We start from the raw sequence: 16,071 nt of genomic DNA on the forward strand, positions 1-16,071 counted from the left end.
ATACAATCTTTAATGTTTTAAATGTTTAGTATTCAATAGTTATTAACATCGCGATTCAATAACTACAATTTACTTTTGAAAAGTTTCTTTTAATTAATGTATAAATTTTGAAATTGTCCCCGGGAAAAACTGGGCCTAGTTTCCATTAATGTTTCAGCATTCTGTTTAATGTTTATGATATAAATTTATTAATTAATTTTATGTAAAATTTAATATAGTTAATTAACAAAATTTTTGTTCGAATTGGCGTAGTACCACATACCTGTCGATTAATAGTACCACATTGAGGCGAATACGTCAAATACTGTAAATAATTGTCATTGATTTTTTTAAAACCTAAAGTTCACATAAAAAAATTTCAATAATGATAAAGTATTTATTGTTGTAATTGTTTTGTACGATAATAATTATTAATAACTTGTAGACAATTGTATTATTAACTGAAACATTTTAATAACTAAAAATCATTTTGGGTAATCTGTCCAAAATTAAAATACAATAATAAATAGCTATCTTGTCACATAAATGTTGATAATATGAGAAATGAAGTACGCTAAGTGAAAGTGTATGAGAATTTACATATAAGTTATTCTAATATTAGTCTGAGAGTATCACAAATATTCTTCTACAACAAATTATTATTTTAGGCACTGTTTTTTTGTGTTATATGATATTCAAACAATACTTTTGTATTATCAAGTCTAAACATCAATGAAATCAGACTTTTAAGTCATGTTCTGTAGCTAACAGATTCTTCTCTTCACATTGTCGACGTCCCAAAAATATTTAAAAATGTCGAGGGCTATATTCAACTTTTGGATTGAGGAATCAGGAATCCCAGAAAACCACCAACTGTGTTTGATAAATATAAAAGATTAATATCAATAATTAAAGAAATATTATGATTAAAATAAAAGTGGATTTTCTTTACTTACGTAGGACCATAGACGCAACCAAGAAAATTGGAATATCACAACTAATGTCCAGGAGCATTCCAAAAATTAAATTACTAACTATTGCACCTATTCTGCCAAAACAGACGGATAAACAAATAGCCATTGCTCCAACATGAGTTGGAAAAATATCAACAACAGCACCACTTAGGGCAAAATTTGCTGTTGCAATTGCAAGAGAAAATATGCAAGATACAATGAGATTTTGTAGAGATGTTCTTACAAAATAAATTGCTAAACTAGCAATGCCAGCTACTAACATTGTCGTCACTAAAAATTAAAGCAAAATTTTATTAAATAGGAAGAAAAAAATTATGTAAGTATATTTTTATTGATAAAATGTCCTCTTACAGCAAGCTTGCAAAGCAAACTTGGCGCAAGTGTGCTGCAAGTTAGCAAAACTTGACACGATGCGCAGCCCGGTTTAAAATAACTTGTACAGGATCGTGTACACGATATTTAGCATGACCGTGGCCCGATATTACACATGTTCATTCACTAGGTTATGAACAAGTGCAACAAGTGAACATGTGAAAAGAATTGGAACAATGATCTTGTACAAGAACATACATATGAGGCATTTCATATGAGAATACGGGGTCATGTCTCGGATTTTTCTCAAAATTCGGTAAATTGTAGTGATAATGCTGCTAAATAAGTGTACAAATTTTGAATTTGAAATTTTTAATATTTTTCGAGATATTTACAATAACAAATTTGAGCAATATTTTTTTGAAAAAAAAACCTTACAGTAACCTTAAAGGAAGCTTACAACTACCTTACCGTGTAAGCTTACCACAACCTTACCATGTAAACTTACCACGACCTTACTGTGTAAGCTTACCTTAGCTTTACTGTGTAAGCTTACTGTAAGGCGGAAGTTTTAAGATGGCCTCAAGTTTACTGCAGGCTTACACAGTAACCTTACAAACCCTACAGATATCCTTACAGTAACCTCACAGCAAGAAGTCGTGCTATGTGGGAACTATTTCTAATAAACGGGTTTTAAATTAATAATTAATAATAAAAATTATTTAAATAATTAATAACATTTGAAGAAATAAAAATAAATCGTCAATTCTTTTTTTATTTGGAAGATCATCTAATTCTGTGTCAGATAAAACCAGTGTAAATAGCATTTTTAACAATCCAAATTAGTAACAGATGATTATTGAAAATCGTTGTTTCAGAACCCCACGGCACAACTCGTCAGAGTTTGCCTACCTACTAGGCATGGTATCTTTCAGTCTTTCTTTAAATAACATTTTATAATTAATTTTCGATTCTTAGTAATACCTAATATTCTTTTTTTGACTTAGAATTTGATGATCTTCCAAATAAAAAAAGAATAGACGATTTATCTTCATTTCATCAAATGTTATTAATTATTTAAATAATTTTTATTATTAATTATTAATTTAACACCCGTTTATCCAAAATAGTTCATATAGGGTTTGTTGGATGCGGATTTCGATATAATATAATTTTTTTCTAAAAGTTTAAGGTCTTCTGCGTAAAAAACATTTACAACATTTTTCTCTATTTTTAATAGGAAAAAAGTTATAAGTAAAGCAAAAAAATATTGCTCAAATTTGTTATTGTAAATATCTCGAAAAATATTAAAAATTTCAAATTCAAAATTTGTACACTTATTTAGCAGCACTATCACTCATCGATTGAGGGCAGAAACACGCCAATTCAGGCGAATGTTGAGAAACATGACAATCTAAAAAATATTAGGGAAACCTGCCATTCCAGTGAAGATTTCAAAAACATGCCATTTCAGATGTCAAATTTTTGTTGATTGTTTTAGGTTGGTAATACTTTCTTGAGAATGTTATATTATACTGCCCTACAACGGAAGAACACACATAAGCCACATTGTCGCTTTGGTCGAGTTCTGTATATAAACACTGCGAAAGAGCGACTGAAGCGACAATGTGGCTTATGTGTTTTCTTTCGTTGTAGAGCAGTATAGTTAACAAAATTTTATTCTTGAAATCAATATTAAAAATTAAGAAAAGTATAATTATTAATAATAAAATTATTAAAGGTTCTACCGACTTAACCATCAATATTCAACAAAATATTAATTATTTTGACTCATCAATTTTTCGTTTACAGTGTTACCAACCTAAAACAATAAACAAAAATTTGACATCTGAGATGGCATGTTTTTGAAATCTTCAAATTGGCGTGTTTCTGCCCTCAATCGACGCACTACAATTTACCGAATTTTGAGAAAAGCCGAGACATGACCCCGTATTCTCATATGAAATGCCTCATATGTTTATTCATGGTAACTAAAGAAATCAAGCTCTCGAGTCCATGCTCGTGTACTTGTATAAGATCGTGCGCAAGTTCATGTACATGATATTTTAAATGTTTTTAATTTTTGCAAAATTTATGGAAATTTTGAACATTGTTCATCAAGACTCTTTGTTCATACATGCGAAAAACAACTGCGCAGCCTTTAAAGATTTTGATTATAAACTGTATAAGGGAAAACTCAAGATCATGTACATGAACTTAGGCACGATCTTATATAAGCACACGAGCATGGACTCGAGAACTTGATTTCTTTAGTTACCATGAATAAACATATGCATTTTCTTGTACATATTCTTGTACATGTCCTTGTACAAGATAGTTGTTCCAATTCTTTTTACATGTTCACTTGCTGCTCTTATACATGACCTGGTGAATGAACATGTACAAGATCGGTGCACGATCGGGCACAAGATCGTGTACACGATCCTGTACAAGTTTTTTCAACCGGGAGTTGTAAACAGAAGTTCTTACGACTGCGCAATAAATTTTTTTAATGGTACACTCCAAAGCAGAATGCCCTTTATGTTTATTTAGAAACAAAGTGTTTGTAACAAAATTTTTTTTAATATTATACAAGCTTGCTTAACTACTTTGCAGTGAGAGGACATTTTGTTACTTGCACCACCCAGATAGCACATAAACTTGCAACAACCTTGCGGAAAGCTTGCCGCGCAATATTGCCAACCTTGTATGGCAAACTTACCGCAAGCTTCAAGTGTCTCACCTGGCTAAAGCTTGCATGGTAAGCTTACCGAAAGTTTGCTCAGTAATCCTATGGAAATATTGCAGTGTAAGGTTACTACAAGATTCACTGAAAAAAAATTCTAGTTAGAATAACCAGAATTCTAGTTAGAATAACCAGAATTCTGGTTAGGGTATATTTAACATTTTGATTCTGGTTAGGTTAACCAGAATTCTGGTTATTTTAACGAGAATTCTAGTTAATTTAACTAAAATTCTGGTTAACATAACTAGAAAGTAATGTTAAATATAGCCTAACCAGAATTTTTTTTTCAGTGTTGCTCAGTAAACTTGCACGGTAAGCTTGTAGCAAGGTTGCTGCAAGCTTACGTGCTATCTGGGCAGACTTGATGCATGTTTACACTGCAATCTTGCACAACTTGCACGGCAAGCTTCCAGCAAGTTTGCGTGCTGATTAGGATCAAACAAATAATTTTTAATTGTAGTAAGAAATAAAAATTTTATATTTTTAAAAAAATCATTTAGGAGTTTTTTAGCTCGTTTGGATTTTTAAATAAATTAATAAACTATTTTTGAACTAAAAAATTGGAGTTTAGAAATTTTTATAAAGACAATACTTATTCTCAACATGAAGAATTAATATCAATAAAATTAAATCAATTACTACAGATAATATACCTGGTATTGTACGCCGTCCTACTCGATCAGCGAGAAAGCCAGAAGTTATATTTCCCAATAAACAAATTGCGTTGATAATTAATGTATTTACAAACACCTGCTCATTCATTCCGGTGCAAGAAAGGTCTCGTTTACTCAGATTTAAAACATCACTTTTATTTGCGTTATTTATTAATTCGCAAACAGTTACGGAAATATTTGGATGATGTTTATAATGCGACTCAAAACGATTAAACAATTCAGGTAACCAAAGACCAAGACCATAATAACTGTAATAAAAATATAAAAAATAAAAACTGAAGAAATGTATGAGCACAAAAAATAATTTATAAAAAAATTCAAAAACTACAACTTCATTATTTTAATTTATTATTTTCATTATATTATTATTACTAAATATATTATAATATAAACTAACTTACCCAAACATGTTTAAGAAAAATATTAAACAACTAAGAAAAATATATTTTAATAGTGGAGGGCTACACAAAGCTCTAATTTGTTTCCAAATGTTCTTCAAAAATTTTGTTAAATTAAATTCTTCCTCTTCGGATTCTTTTCCTTTTGTATTTAAAATTAAACCGTCATCATTAATAAGATACTTTACCTATTTTTAACAAGAAAACACAATTTATTTATTCTTTTAAAAAAATAGATTAAAGACTTTTAATGAAAAAAAAGTATAAAAAACATTTTTGACAAAAATTTGATAGATACTGTTAATACTCCTATATGTTAAAATAATTCTTACTGGATAATCACTTTCATCGCGACCAGTGTTTCCAGCATAGATTTTTCTTAACACTCTAAGAGCTTCTTCGGGTTTATTTTTTGCCAGCAAAAACTTAGGACTTTCCGGATAATTCATACCTATGAAAGATATAATAAATGAGGGTATGCCAGTTAATAGTAGAAATAGCCGCCACGAGTTAAAAATATATCCATAAACCTTCAGTGAAAATGTTAATGGAATAATTATCCATGCTAAACCTGAAAAGAAAACAATAAAATATTAAACCTGAATTTATTATGGAAATTAAAGTTAACATTGTCCTTGTCAGTTAATAATTGAAAAACGATTTACACAGTATAGGAAGTTTAAATTTCATGTTATAAAGATTTTATTTTTTTAATAAATATTGACAATTTCAATTTTATTATTATTTATATATATATATATATATATATATAAAGCTTACTAACCAGGTAATATTAACCAAGAAATAGTCCAAAAAAATCCAACGTAACAAATGCTTTTTGAACGTTGTTTTTCTGAATGAAACTCTCCCAAGTAGGCAAATACAAGGGCACCAGGCGCACCAATGCTAAAAACAAAATTAAATTGTATATTTTTATTGTTCTCTAAGAGCATTAAAATGTATGAGTTTGATTTATTGACTCACGTGAATCCACTGATTGTTCTAAAACACAGAAGCATTGTGAAACTCTGTGACAAGCTTGCCATCAAGCAAACAAAACTGTCAGCCATTAATGTTCCTAAAAGTATATTTTTTCGTCCGTATACGTCTGAAGCTATACCCCAAACTAATGAACTGACCACACCACCTATTGACAAATGTTATGTTAAAAATTAAATTTTCAATAAATAATTTAAATATGTTTACTTTTATCATTTTGTTTTAAATTAAGTGGAAAATACATATAAATTTTCCATGAAAATTTTTTTAATTTTTAATTTAGTCTGAAAAAGGATTTGGTGAAAAGTTTAGAAACTATATATACTTCATCTTGAAGATTATATTAAAAGCAAGTTAACAAAGTAGATTTTAGAAAAATTATAAAGATACTAACCAACTAAGAACGCTACATTTAAAAATCCTTTTTCTTCAGACGATAGTTGTAAATCACATCCTGCTGCCGGTAAAATATAGGCGTTTACACCATTTTGAAGTCCAGCAGAAAGAAACATAATTCCGCACACAAAAACAAATTTGTAATGAAAGCTTCCATATCCTACAAGAAAAAAATTTATTACACAGGATCACAAAAAGAATTGAAATTTTTACAAAACAAGTATGAATATGATTTTCTGACGTGTCAGGATTTCTTTCTAACCTTAAAAATATATATGTTCAATCGAAGACGTGTCACAAAATTCTCTTGAAGTTGATATCAGAGGAATTTTTAGGGTCGTACGATACTAATTCTTTACCATTTGAAATTCGAAAAATTTGATCTGACATTTTGAATTTTTTTAAAACCTACCTCAGATTCGTAATCAGCGACCTCGAAAACCCCCGAGTAACGATTATCGAGTGGATTTGATGAATTTTTAACGATTTCGACGGACATATTGGATCCACCATTTTGAGTTTTTGAAAATCGTCCTCAGATTCGTAATCAGCGACCCCAAAAACCCCGTGTAACGACTTTCGAGTGAATTCAATGAGTTTTTAAATTTTTTGAAACTAGATGCATATTTGTTATTAAAAATTAAACTTTAATCGACAATATTGTTGCGCCATTTTGATTTTTTTTTAAATCTAGGTCACCATATCAAAGATCAGACATTTTTGACGCGATATTTGTACTTAGACAAAATATTTTAAAATGGTACATTATCTAAAAATATTATAAAGTAAAAAAAATCTTGAGAATTCATGTTTTTTATTAAATAATTGTCTGTCCCCAAGTAGCACGATATATCAACCAGATGTCACGGTGATATCACCGGGGAATGTCACCGTGACATCAGGAAAATGTCAAAATGTCCGCCTTACGGTGATATCACACGGTGACATCGAGGTGATATCATGGTGACATCAAGGTGATATTACAGTCATATCACGGTGATATCATGGTGATATCACCGTGATATCATGTTGATATTTTACAGGGACTTAAAATTTTTAATAATTTAAAAAATAATAATAAATAAAAAAAATAATAAAAATAGTAAAAAATAATAATTTTTAAAAAATTTTAAATCCCTGTAAAATATCAACATGATATCACGGTGATATCACCATGATATCACCGTGATATGACTGTGATATCACCTTGATGTCACCATGATATCACCTCGATATCACCGTGTGCCCTGTTGAAAATTCCTATGTGAGAACACATATGGGATCCCATCCAGGATCTCTTGTGAGTTCTTATGTGGGTTCCCATACAGGTTCACACATAAGATCCTGTATGAAAAGGTTCCTGGGATGAACTTGCGTGAGATCAAGCGCACGATCTTACGTCTCTGTAAAAGCAATAACACAGGATCCCATGAGGTTTCCTGTGTAGGTTCCTATATGAACAACACGATAAATAGGAACACACATGGGATCTTATCCGAGATCTTGTATGAGTTCTTACATAGGTTCTCACATATAAGAAGATTAATAGCAGCTTAATAAGATTTTATAGAATGCTTTTATATATATGCTATTAATCTTCTTATATGTGAGAACCTATGTAAGAACTCATACAAGATCTCGGATAAGATCCCATGTGTGTTCCTATTTATCGTGTTGTTCATATAGGAACCTACACAGGAAACCTCATGGGATCCTGTGTTATTGCTTTTACAGAGACATAAGATCGTGCGCTTGATCTCACGCAAGTTCATCCCAGGAACCTTTTCATACAGGATCTTATGTGTGAACCTGTATGGGAACCCACATAAGAACTCACAAGAGATCCTGGATGGGATCCCATATGTGTTCTCACATAGGAATTTTCAACAGGGTGATATCACCGTAAGGCGGACATTTTGACATTTTCCTGATGTCACGGTGACATTCCCCGGTGATATCACCGTGACATCTGGTTGATATATCGTGCTACTTGGGTCTATTGTTTATTTTTTAATTTACGGATTTTTCTGATGCACCATTTGAAAGAGCGCTTCCGGGGCCATAAAAAATATATATTGCTATTTTTTTATATTGCGGTTTGTTAGTTTAAAAAATTGCCAAACTTTAAGTTAAATTTTTGTACATTTCGTCCTTAAAGAGTTAACTTCAATTAATTACATATAATAGACTTACCACAAAGTTTTAATGCTTTTTCATAATCGGCTGTCTCTTCTTTTGAATGAGAATTATTTTCTGAAAAAGAAAAAATTTTTATTTATTTATTTTCTTTTGAATCATCAGTGTTTAATGAAGACTCTTTAGAAAGCCACCACATTCAATGGAGGTCTTTATCACAACCCGGAAGATTTTCTACTCATATAACATTTTACTGATAAAACGATTTAGTATACATTACTGCCTTGAAAACGTGAGTAAATCAGATATGCATCTCGAATGAACTTTTATAATTTAACATATATTTTATATTTTTGTATCATTTTGAAAACAGTATTATCAATTTAATTTCCTTCCCTAATTCTTTCACTCATCTTTCTTTGACTTAATATATTTTCATAATATTGTAATCACATTACAAAAAACGATTTTAAATAGATAAAAACGACAATTTTTTTCAAAAAGATATACTATTTAACTTTTAAAATGCTTTAGCGGTCTGTGGGGCCGCTATCTAAAATTATTTCGCTTATTACTTTTTTTCAAAATACAATAGAAGTTTGAGCTTTTCAGTAGCTTCTTTTTTTATAAAAAGCTATTACATGACAATTGTTTAAAAATTAAAAAAAATGGAAAAAACAGTATTGTAACAAATAAAAATAAAAAAAATTGCAACAAAATATTATAGAAGTAGTATTTTTAATGTAAAACAGACCGCTGAAAGCACTAAGCATGGTTTTATCCCAGGGTGCATTTTAAAGGTTAAACATGGATGTAAAATACTTCAAGAAAGTACTCTATAATTTTAAACAGTTTACGAGTGTATTTGGAAGTATTTTTGAAAATTATTCATAATTTTTACAAAGTACTTAACACTTTTAAAATATTGAGTAGAATTTAATAATCTATGCAAGAATAATTTATTTTAAATCCAAACAAGTAATATTAATTAATTGCGAGAATTATATGGAAACAATGTTCAATAGCGAAATTTTGTGTTGTTGTGTTATTGTTTGTTAGTTGTTTGGTAGAAAAATTGTTAGAATTGGGTTGTTAACACAATTTGTTTTGTTAGTTAATAAATTCAAAAATTATTTTTTTCATAAAAATTTTTTTCCGTATTTCATAAACTGTAATCGTTTATTATTTAATTAAAACTTAATTTATTATCCCCGATATAAAATCGTGTAGCACAACGTATATAAATTGGATTTGGTTCTCTGTTTGGTTTAAAAGAGCACCTTATTATCGTTAAAATAAAATTTTTGACAATATTCGCTGAACTAAAAAACTTTAAAAATGTATTTTTTAAATCAATAATATTTAATAGGTTAACATACTACTTAAAATTACTATATTTAAAACCAATTAATACGAATTGAATCGAATTTTAAAAGGCCGCATTTCTCTTTACCTAAATTTTATAAATTACAATTTCCAATTAACCGTTATATCATACTAGTTTTGTAATTATAAATTTTATCAAATACCAATTTTTTAAACAAATTTCTAATAAATAAAATATTTTTTATATTTCAAAAACCATAAACCTTTTTATTTATCATATAATAAGTGTGTGCTTCTTTCTTTAATCAGTAGTCGCAGAAATATTCATATATAGGATATAAGTGTATTTTTTGATAAAATGCATTTCGCATTTTTTACTTTTCTATTGTTCAATTGAATTAGTTTACAATTCGAAAATAGTTCTTACAATATTAATTTTATTACTTTGTCTAAGGCGGAAAATCGAAACTATTGTTTTCTCACTATTTGGAAACTTCCAGTAAATTCTTATCTTCACAATTCAACACCATGTTGAGAAATCAAAGATTAAATTGAAAAATTATAGCATTAGAATATTTTAAAAGCACAATTGTTAAGAATTATTGTTATTTAATGTTAATGATAAATTATTGATGGATATTTTAAAGGAATTACTTTAATTATTTTTAATTTTAAAAAAATCGGACAAGTGCGAGTTACACTCGAATTAAAAATACGCATGTATACCAAATATGAACTGTCTTGGTCAAATTGTGTGTGCGCTAGGAGGATTAAACAATTTTTTTCAAAATTTTTTATTTTTCCTTGACAACGCTATGTAAATCGATCCGAATCATGTTCGCTATATTTTTCCTGTAATTTTCACGTAAAAATGCATAAGTGTACCAAATTTGAGATCTCTATGTGAAAAGATGTAGCCACCAGTTGGGGGGTACATAGTCATTTTTAGGGGTTTTTCGTCAAAATTCATGGTTTTTCCTTGACAACGCTATGATAATCAATTCCTATGAGATTCGCTATATTTTTCCTGTAATGTACACGCCAAAATATATATGTGGACCAAATTTCAGCCCTCTAGATAAATTCGTGTGGCCGTTAGGGGGGGGGGGTACATGCCTTGCTTCACTAGTCTCATTAATAGGGTTCCCCCTTCGGGTACGGAACCCTAAAAAAATTGAATAAATTTCAAAATTTTATTAAGGACCCCTAATAGTTTTCTCAATTTATATATAGTAGCCCACTTAGTATTTTGCAGAATTTTCATTAAACCGATTTTCTATATTACAGAAATTTATATAACCGAAAATTCACTTCACATAATTTTTTTTTGTTCGAATTTTTATTTAACATAATAGGCATTTTAAAGAATTTTAATTGGGAAGAATTTCATTGAATTATTATTTTATATAATTTCCATATAACTAATTTTTCATACTACAGAATTATCACTTAACCGAAAAATCATTTAACAGAATTTCTAATTGATAGAATTTTCATTTGTCCAAAATTGGAAATGGCTGAGCAAACAATGGACAGAAAGATTTCGGTGCAATTTTTAAAATCAACCAATCAAAAATTACACAGAAAATTAAAAGGCATTAAAATAAGCTGCAACGCTTATTATTTTAATCCAATTTTGCTTATTTTAATCCATTTTGGTATTAAAATAAGCAACATTGGATTAAAATAAGAAGCGTTGCAGCTTATTTTAATGCCTTTTAATTTTCTGTGTAAGCATAAAATTGTGATTGATTGATTTTAAAAATCCAGTCGAAATCTTTCTGTCGATTGTTTGTTCGGCCATTTGTAATTTCGGACAAATGAAAATTCTATCAATTAGAAATTCTGTTAAATGATTAATTTTCAGTAAAGTAAAAATTCTGTAGTATGGAAAATTGGTTATATGGAAATTATATCAAATAATAATAATTCGAACAAATGAAAACCCAATTAAAATTCTTTAAAATGCCTATTATGTTAAATGAAAATTCGAGTAAATTTTTTCTAACCTCAAAAAACCTGACCAATTTTATGCGAAGGACACAATTTTTTTAAAATATTGACAGATTTACTTTAATTTATGTATCTAAAGGTTTTTGGGCTCACTGATTACGAATTTGAAATAAAATTTTTAGTATCCAAAATTGTGGATTTAATATGGTAGTAGAATTTTTAAAATAGTGAAACGACAGTTCCCATATTTAACTATATCTATATATATAAAAAACGTAACGCATGTTATTTGTTTTGGGCTTTAAAAAAGTTAAATAAGCTTGGTACCAAGAAAAATATTGAAAATATTATTTTGCACGAAATTTTGAATATGAATAATCTTGTACTGAAATTTCGGTAAAAATCATATTGCACAGGAAATTCAATAAGAATTATTTTGCACTGGTATTTCAATAAGCACTATATCAAATGGAAGCATCCATGTACAAATAATATAAGTATATATACACATATTATATAAATAAATAATACATTGTTTGTTTTTCTGCTTTGTAATATAAATCTTCATTTAAGAAAACAGTTATAGTGACATTTTCCAGATAATAAGAATAATTATATCGTAAATTACAAGAGTAACTTATATACTAACGTCAGTTTCGTTTTTGTCAGTTAGTCATGTGAGTTATATAGTTACGAAATTAAATTGTTTCGTGAAGATATTATTTTTACATACGTCAATTTTTACGCAATAATTTTCTTGTGATTGTTACTATCTTAATTAAAAATTGCACGTGCTAAAAAAGAAAAGACATTAAATATTGATATTAAATGTAGTATAAAACTTATCAAAAATTCCTGAAAATTATCTGAAAAACTGTATGGATATTGCATTATAAAAATAATATTTTGATAATTTTTATCTACATTGTAAACGAAATATTATTATATACATATTTAATTTATTTGATTTTTGATTTATAAAATTTTTCTGATGTAGACAATTTAATTTTTTTTAAATTAACTTTTTTGAAATTTAAAATGATACTTATACTCTAAAAATCGGAATTAATAGAAAACTTTAACAGCTAGTTGGAATAGTAACATTCTACTATAGCATATTAGTGAAATACAGTTAATTCCGTTTTACTATTGTTTCAGTAATGTTTCTACTAATAATTAGAAACATATCTAATTAAATATTCAGTTATTTTTCAGTATTAATCACTGTTTGTGTTTGCTGATTATATTATTTTATATTTGTTATTATTCTATATACCAGTTACACTGTGGAAAACATTTTGCTTTCACAGCAAAACATTTGGTTGATACTTGTGTAAAAAAACTTGTTTTATTTATTTTATTTTTGATTGCAACAGAGTAAAAAAAAAATTTTCGTTATAGTTGATTAAAATTTTGGACTTGCAGAAAATAAAATTTTTATTCATGTTTCTAAACTTTGGTTGAGCGACATGTAAATTTTTGTTAAGGTAATAACAACTAAATGTTTTGTTGTTTCAGACAAATATTTTTCTCAATGTATCATTAAAATTGTAATTAAAAAAAACAGCTTCTTGAAGTATAGTACAATAAGTAAGGATGTTAATAAAATCATCTGCTCTCTTATGTTACAATAGATTGTCGTATTATTGTGTATTGTGCAAGCAGACGCAAACGATTCTGTGACAATTTTATCATATTTACTGTCAAAGCTAGTAATTAAATTTAAAAAGACGTACTCCACACACGTATTATGCTGTACAATACATTAATGTAATTCATAATGGGTAAACAGACTTTTCAATTTATATATATATAACATTAAACCGTTTTATAATTTTTTATAAATATATCATGTTACCTTCACGGAAAGTCATATTGTATAAAAAAAATAATTTATTGTTAGTTTGTTTACAATATTAAATAATTCAACAATATAAGGAATTAAATTAACTATAGATTCTTCAGGATATTCAAAATTAAAGATTATAATTATTATTTTCATCTTCTATTTATATATAAAATATATAAAAGAGAAATTTACTTAAAATTTATATAAAACAGCTAAATATAAATAAATAAATACATAAATGAATGTAAATTCAATTTGCAGAAAATCTGTAAAATTTGTAGCAGACTTTTATCAGACTACTGTCTGAAGAAAGTCTTCAGAGAGAAATTATTGCATACGTTCTGACAAAATTATGGTTATTCAAAAATAATATAAAAAACATTTGTTTAAAGAAATTATATAATCAACTGTTTTTAATTTAAGTATAAACCTCACTGGAAAATTTAATTAATACAATTATTATTATTATTATCAATAATAATACTATAATATAATAATTAAAAAAATACAAAATTTTGGGGAAAATTCTTCTGATTTACCTAATTTCTGTTAATGTACTAGTAATTTCTGGCATACGCGTCAGGTAAAATCGAAATAATTTTAATAAATTTTTTTTTACGTGCATGAAGCGTTTTACAGAATACAAAAGTCTAAGAAAATTACAAAATGAACAAATTTTAAATAATGTATGAACAAATTGAATAGACACAATTCGTAATTTATTTTTTTACAGAAATTAAAAACAATCATTTTTATTATAATTTATAGACCAATTATAAATAGTCTATAAACTGGAATAAATATTCTCTCCTATACAGAAAAAGATTTAGAGAAATATGCATTATGAAAATTAAACTTGTATTTTAGAAAAATTCTCTATTAAATGAAGGTATACTCTTTAAAGTTGCAAGTTTTGAATTTTTTAGGCCTAAAAAGAACAACTATTTTCAAACAACAATTTTCGTTTTATACCTTATAACATAAATTTATTTTTACGGGTTTTAATATTTTCGATCGTCGGCTTTAGCTCATGAGAAAAATTGTCAGTCTATGAAATTTTTTAGAAAAGTACATCAATTATTTTAAAAAAAAAAATGATTGCGTATAAACCAATCTATCAGTATAAATTTTGTGAACTACATTTCACAAACATTTTTATTAGCTAAAATTGTTTCTAAAATTACTATTACAAAGTATTGAAGTATTGAATGTCAAATTTTTAAACTAAATAAATTAATTCACTTTCAAGAAAAATCTAAACTGTGTTATTAATATCTTAAAAGAAAATCTTTATTTCAACATAAATTCATTAAAAAAATGTTTAAAAATACAATTTAATAATGTAATGCATTTTTTTTATTAATCAACTTAAAAATTTGAAATGATTTGGAAAAAAAATATTGAAATTTCCTTCTAAAAGATACTTTCTATATTAATCGATAAAAAATGGAAATAATTTGAAAAAGAAACTTTTTTTTAATTATCCGAAAGATTTTCACTTTTCTCATTAGTCATTATAATGTTTAATGTTTTCAAGAAAGTATCGAACACAAAATTAATTTTATGCTTTGTTCTTTTATAAGTATTATATGAAATAAATTCGGTATATTTTATAAAAAGTTTTTCTAAAAAGAAATTTTTAAAACTTTTAATTGAAATTATTTAAAAACAATATAAATTGCGTTAAAATGTTCGAAAATAAAATTATATTTTTTTATTTACCAATGCTAAAAGAGATGGACGTAACTTGATTGACCATAATGCTTGTCTTAAAATTATTATCCCCTGAGATCTGAATGTATTGCAAAGGCACTATTTTATCACAAAACAAAAAAAAAATTAAAATTAATTGACAGATGCGTTCGTTCCGGAGCTTTGCTTGTATCAAACAAGTCGGCTTCTGTCAGTGAATATCGTTTAAATATTATGTCATGCGCGCTCAACATCTTTAGCATTATAAGAACCTGGGTGGGTATCAACCAGGTATCCAAAGTATGAATTCCCCTCTTTTTCTCAACTACCAACTTTCTTACAATTTATGTCTTCTTCAGTAAAGGGCGTTAATTGGACGCGACAAAATGACTTTCTTCGTTTATTAATACACTGAGAAAAAAAATTTAGTGTTTGCAACAAAATTGTTTGGTTAGGCAATTTTGGTTCTTGTAAACAAATTTTGGTTGGCTGAAACAAAGTCGTAGTTGGTTAGGCCAACAAAATTATTTGGTTGAACATTTTTAAATTCCAATCAAAATTTGGTGACAACCAAATAATTTGATTCGCTCTCAGCTCATAGCTTAAGAGAACAGTTAGTTTCAATCTCTCACAAGAA

At 27.5% G+C, this 16,071-nt stretch overlaps 1 protein-coding gene across 1 annotated transcript; it reads right to left on the reverse strand.

Moving 5' to 3' along the window:
* Positions 1-356: 356 nt before the first annotated feature.
* LOC127278902 (synaptic vesicle glycoprotein 2B-like) lies at positions 357-15,680 on the reverse strand. Its single transcript, XM_051300843.1, has 10 exons — positions 15,465-15,680; positions 8,672-8,731; positions 6,477-6,638; positions 6,068-6,230; positions 5,868-5,989; positions 5,416-5,654; positions 5,087-5,271; positions 4,665-4,933; positions 936-1,223; positions 357-852 (listed from the first exon to the last, which is right to left on the reverse strand). The coding sequence occupies exons 1-10, from the start codon at positions 15,499-15,501 to the stop codon at positions 809-811; spliced, it is 1,569 nt and encodes a 522-aa protein (XP_051156800.1). The 5' UTR covers positions 15,502-15,680; the 3' UTR covers positions 357-808.
* Between the last annotated feature and the right edge of the window lie 391 nt (positions 15,681-16,071).

This window comes from Leptopilina boulardi, unplaced genomic scaffold (assembly GCF_019393585.1).
Source record: "Leptopilina boulardi isolate dan_hultmark-lab unplaced genomic scaffold, ZJU_Lbou_2.1 LbouV2_213, whole genome shotgun sequence".
Taxonomy (NCBI): Eukaryota; Metazoa; Arthropoda; class Insecta; order Hymenoptera; family Figitidae; genus Leptopilina; species Leptopilina boulardi.

Coding starts and splice junctions, on each gene's coding strand:
- LOC127278902 (XM_051300843.1), bottom strand. CDS start 15,501: ATGGTCAATCAAGTTACGTCCATCTCTTTTAGCATTG. Junction 6,639..8,671: donor AAAAGCATTAAAACTTTGTG/GTAAGTCTATTA, acceptor TTTTTCTTGTAG/GATATGGAAGCTTTCATTAC. Junction 6,231..6,476: donor AAATGTAGCGTTCTTAGTTG/GTTAGTATCTTT, acceptor ATTTGTCAATAG/GTGGTGTGGTCAGTTCATTA.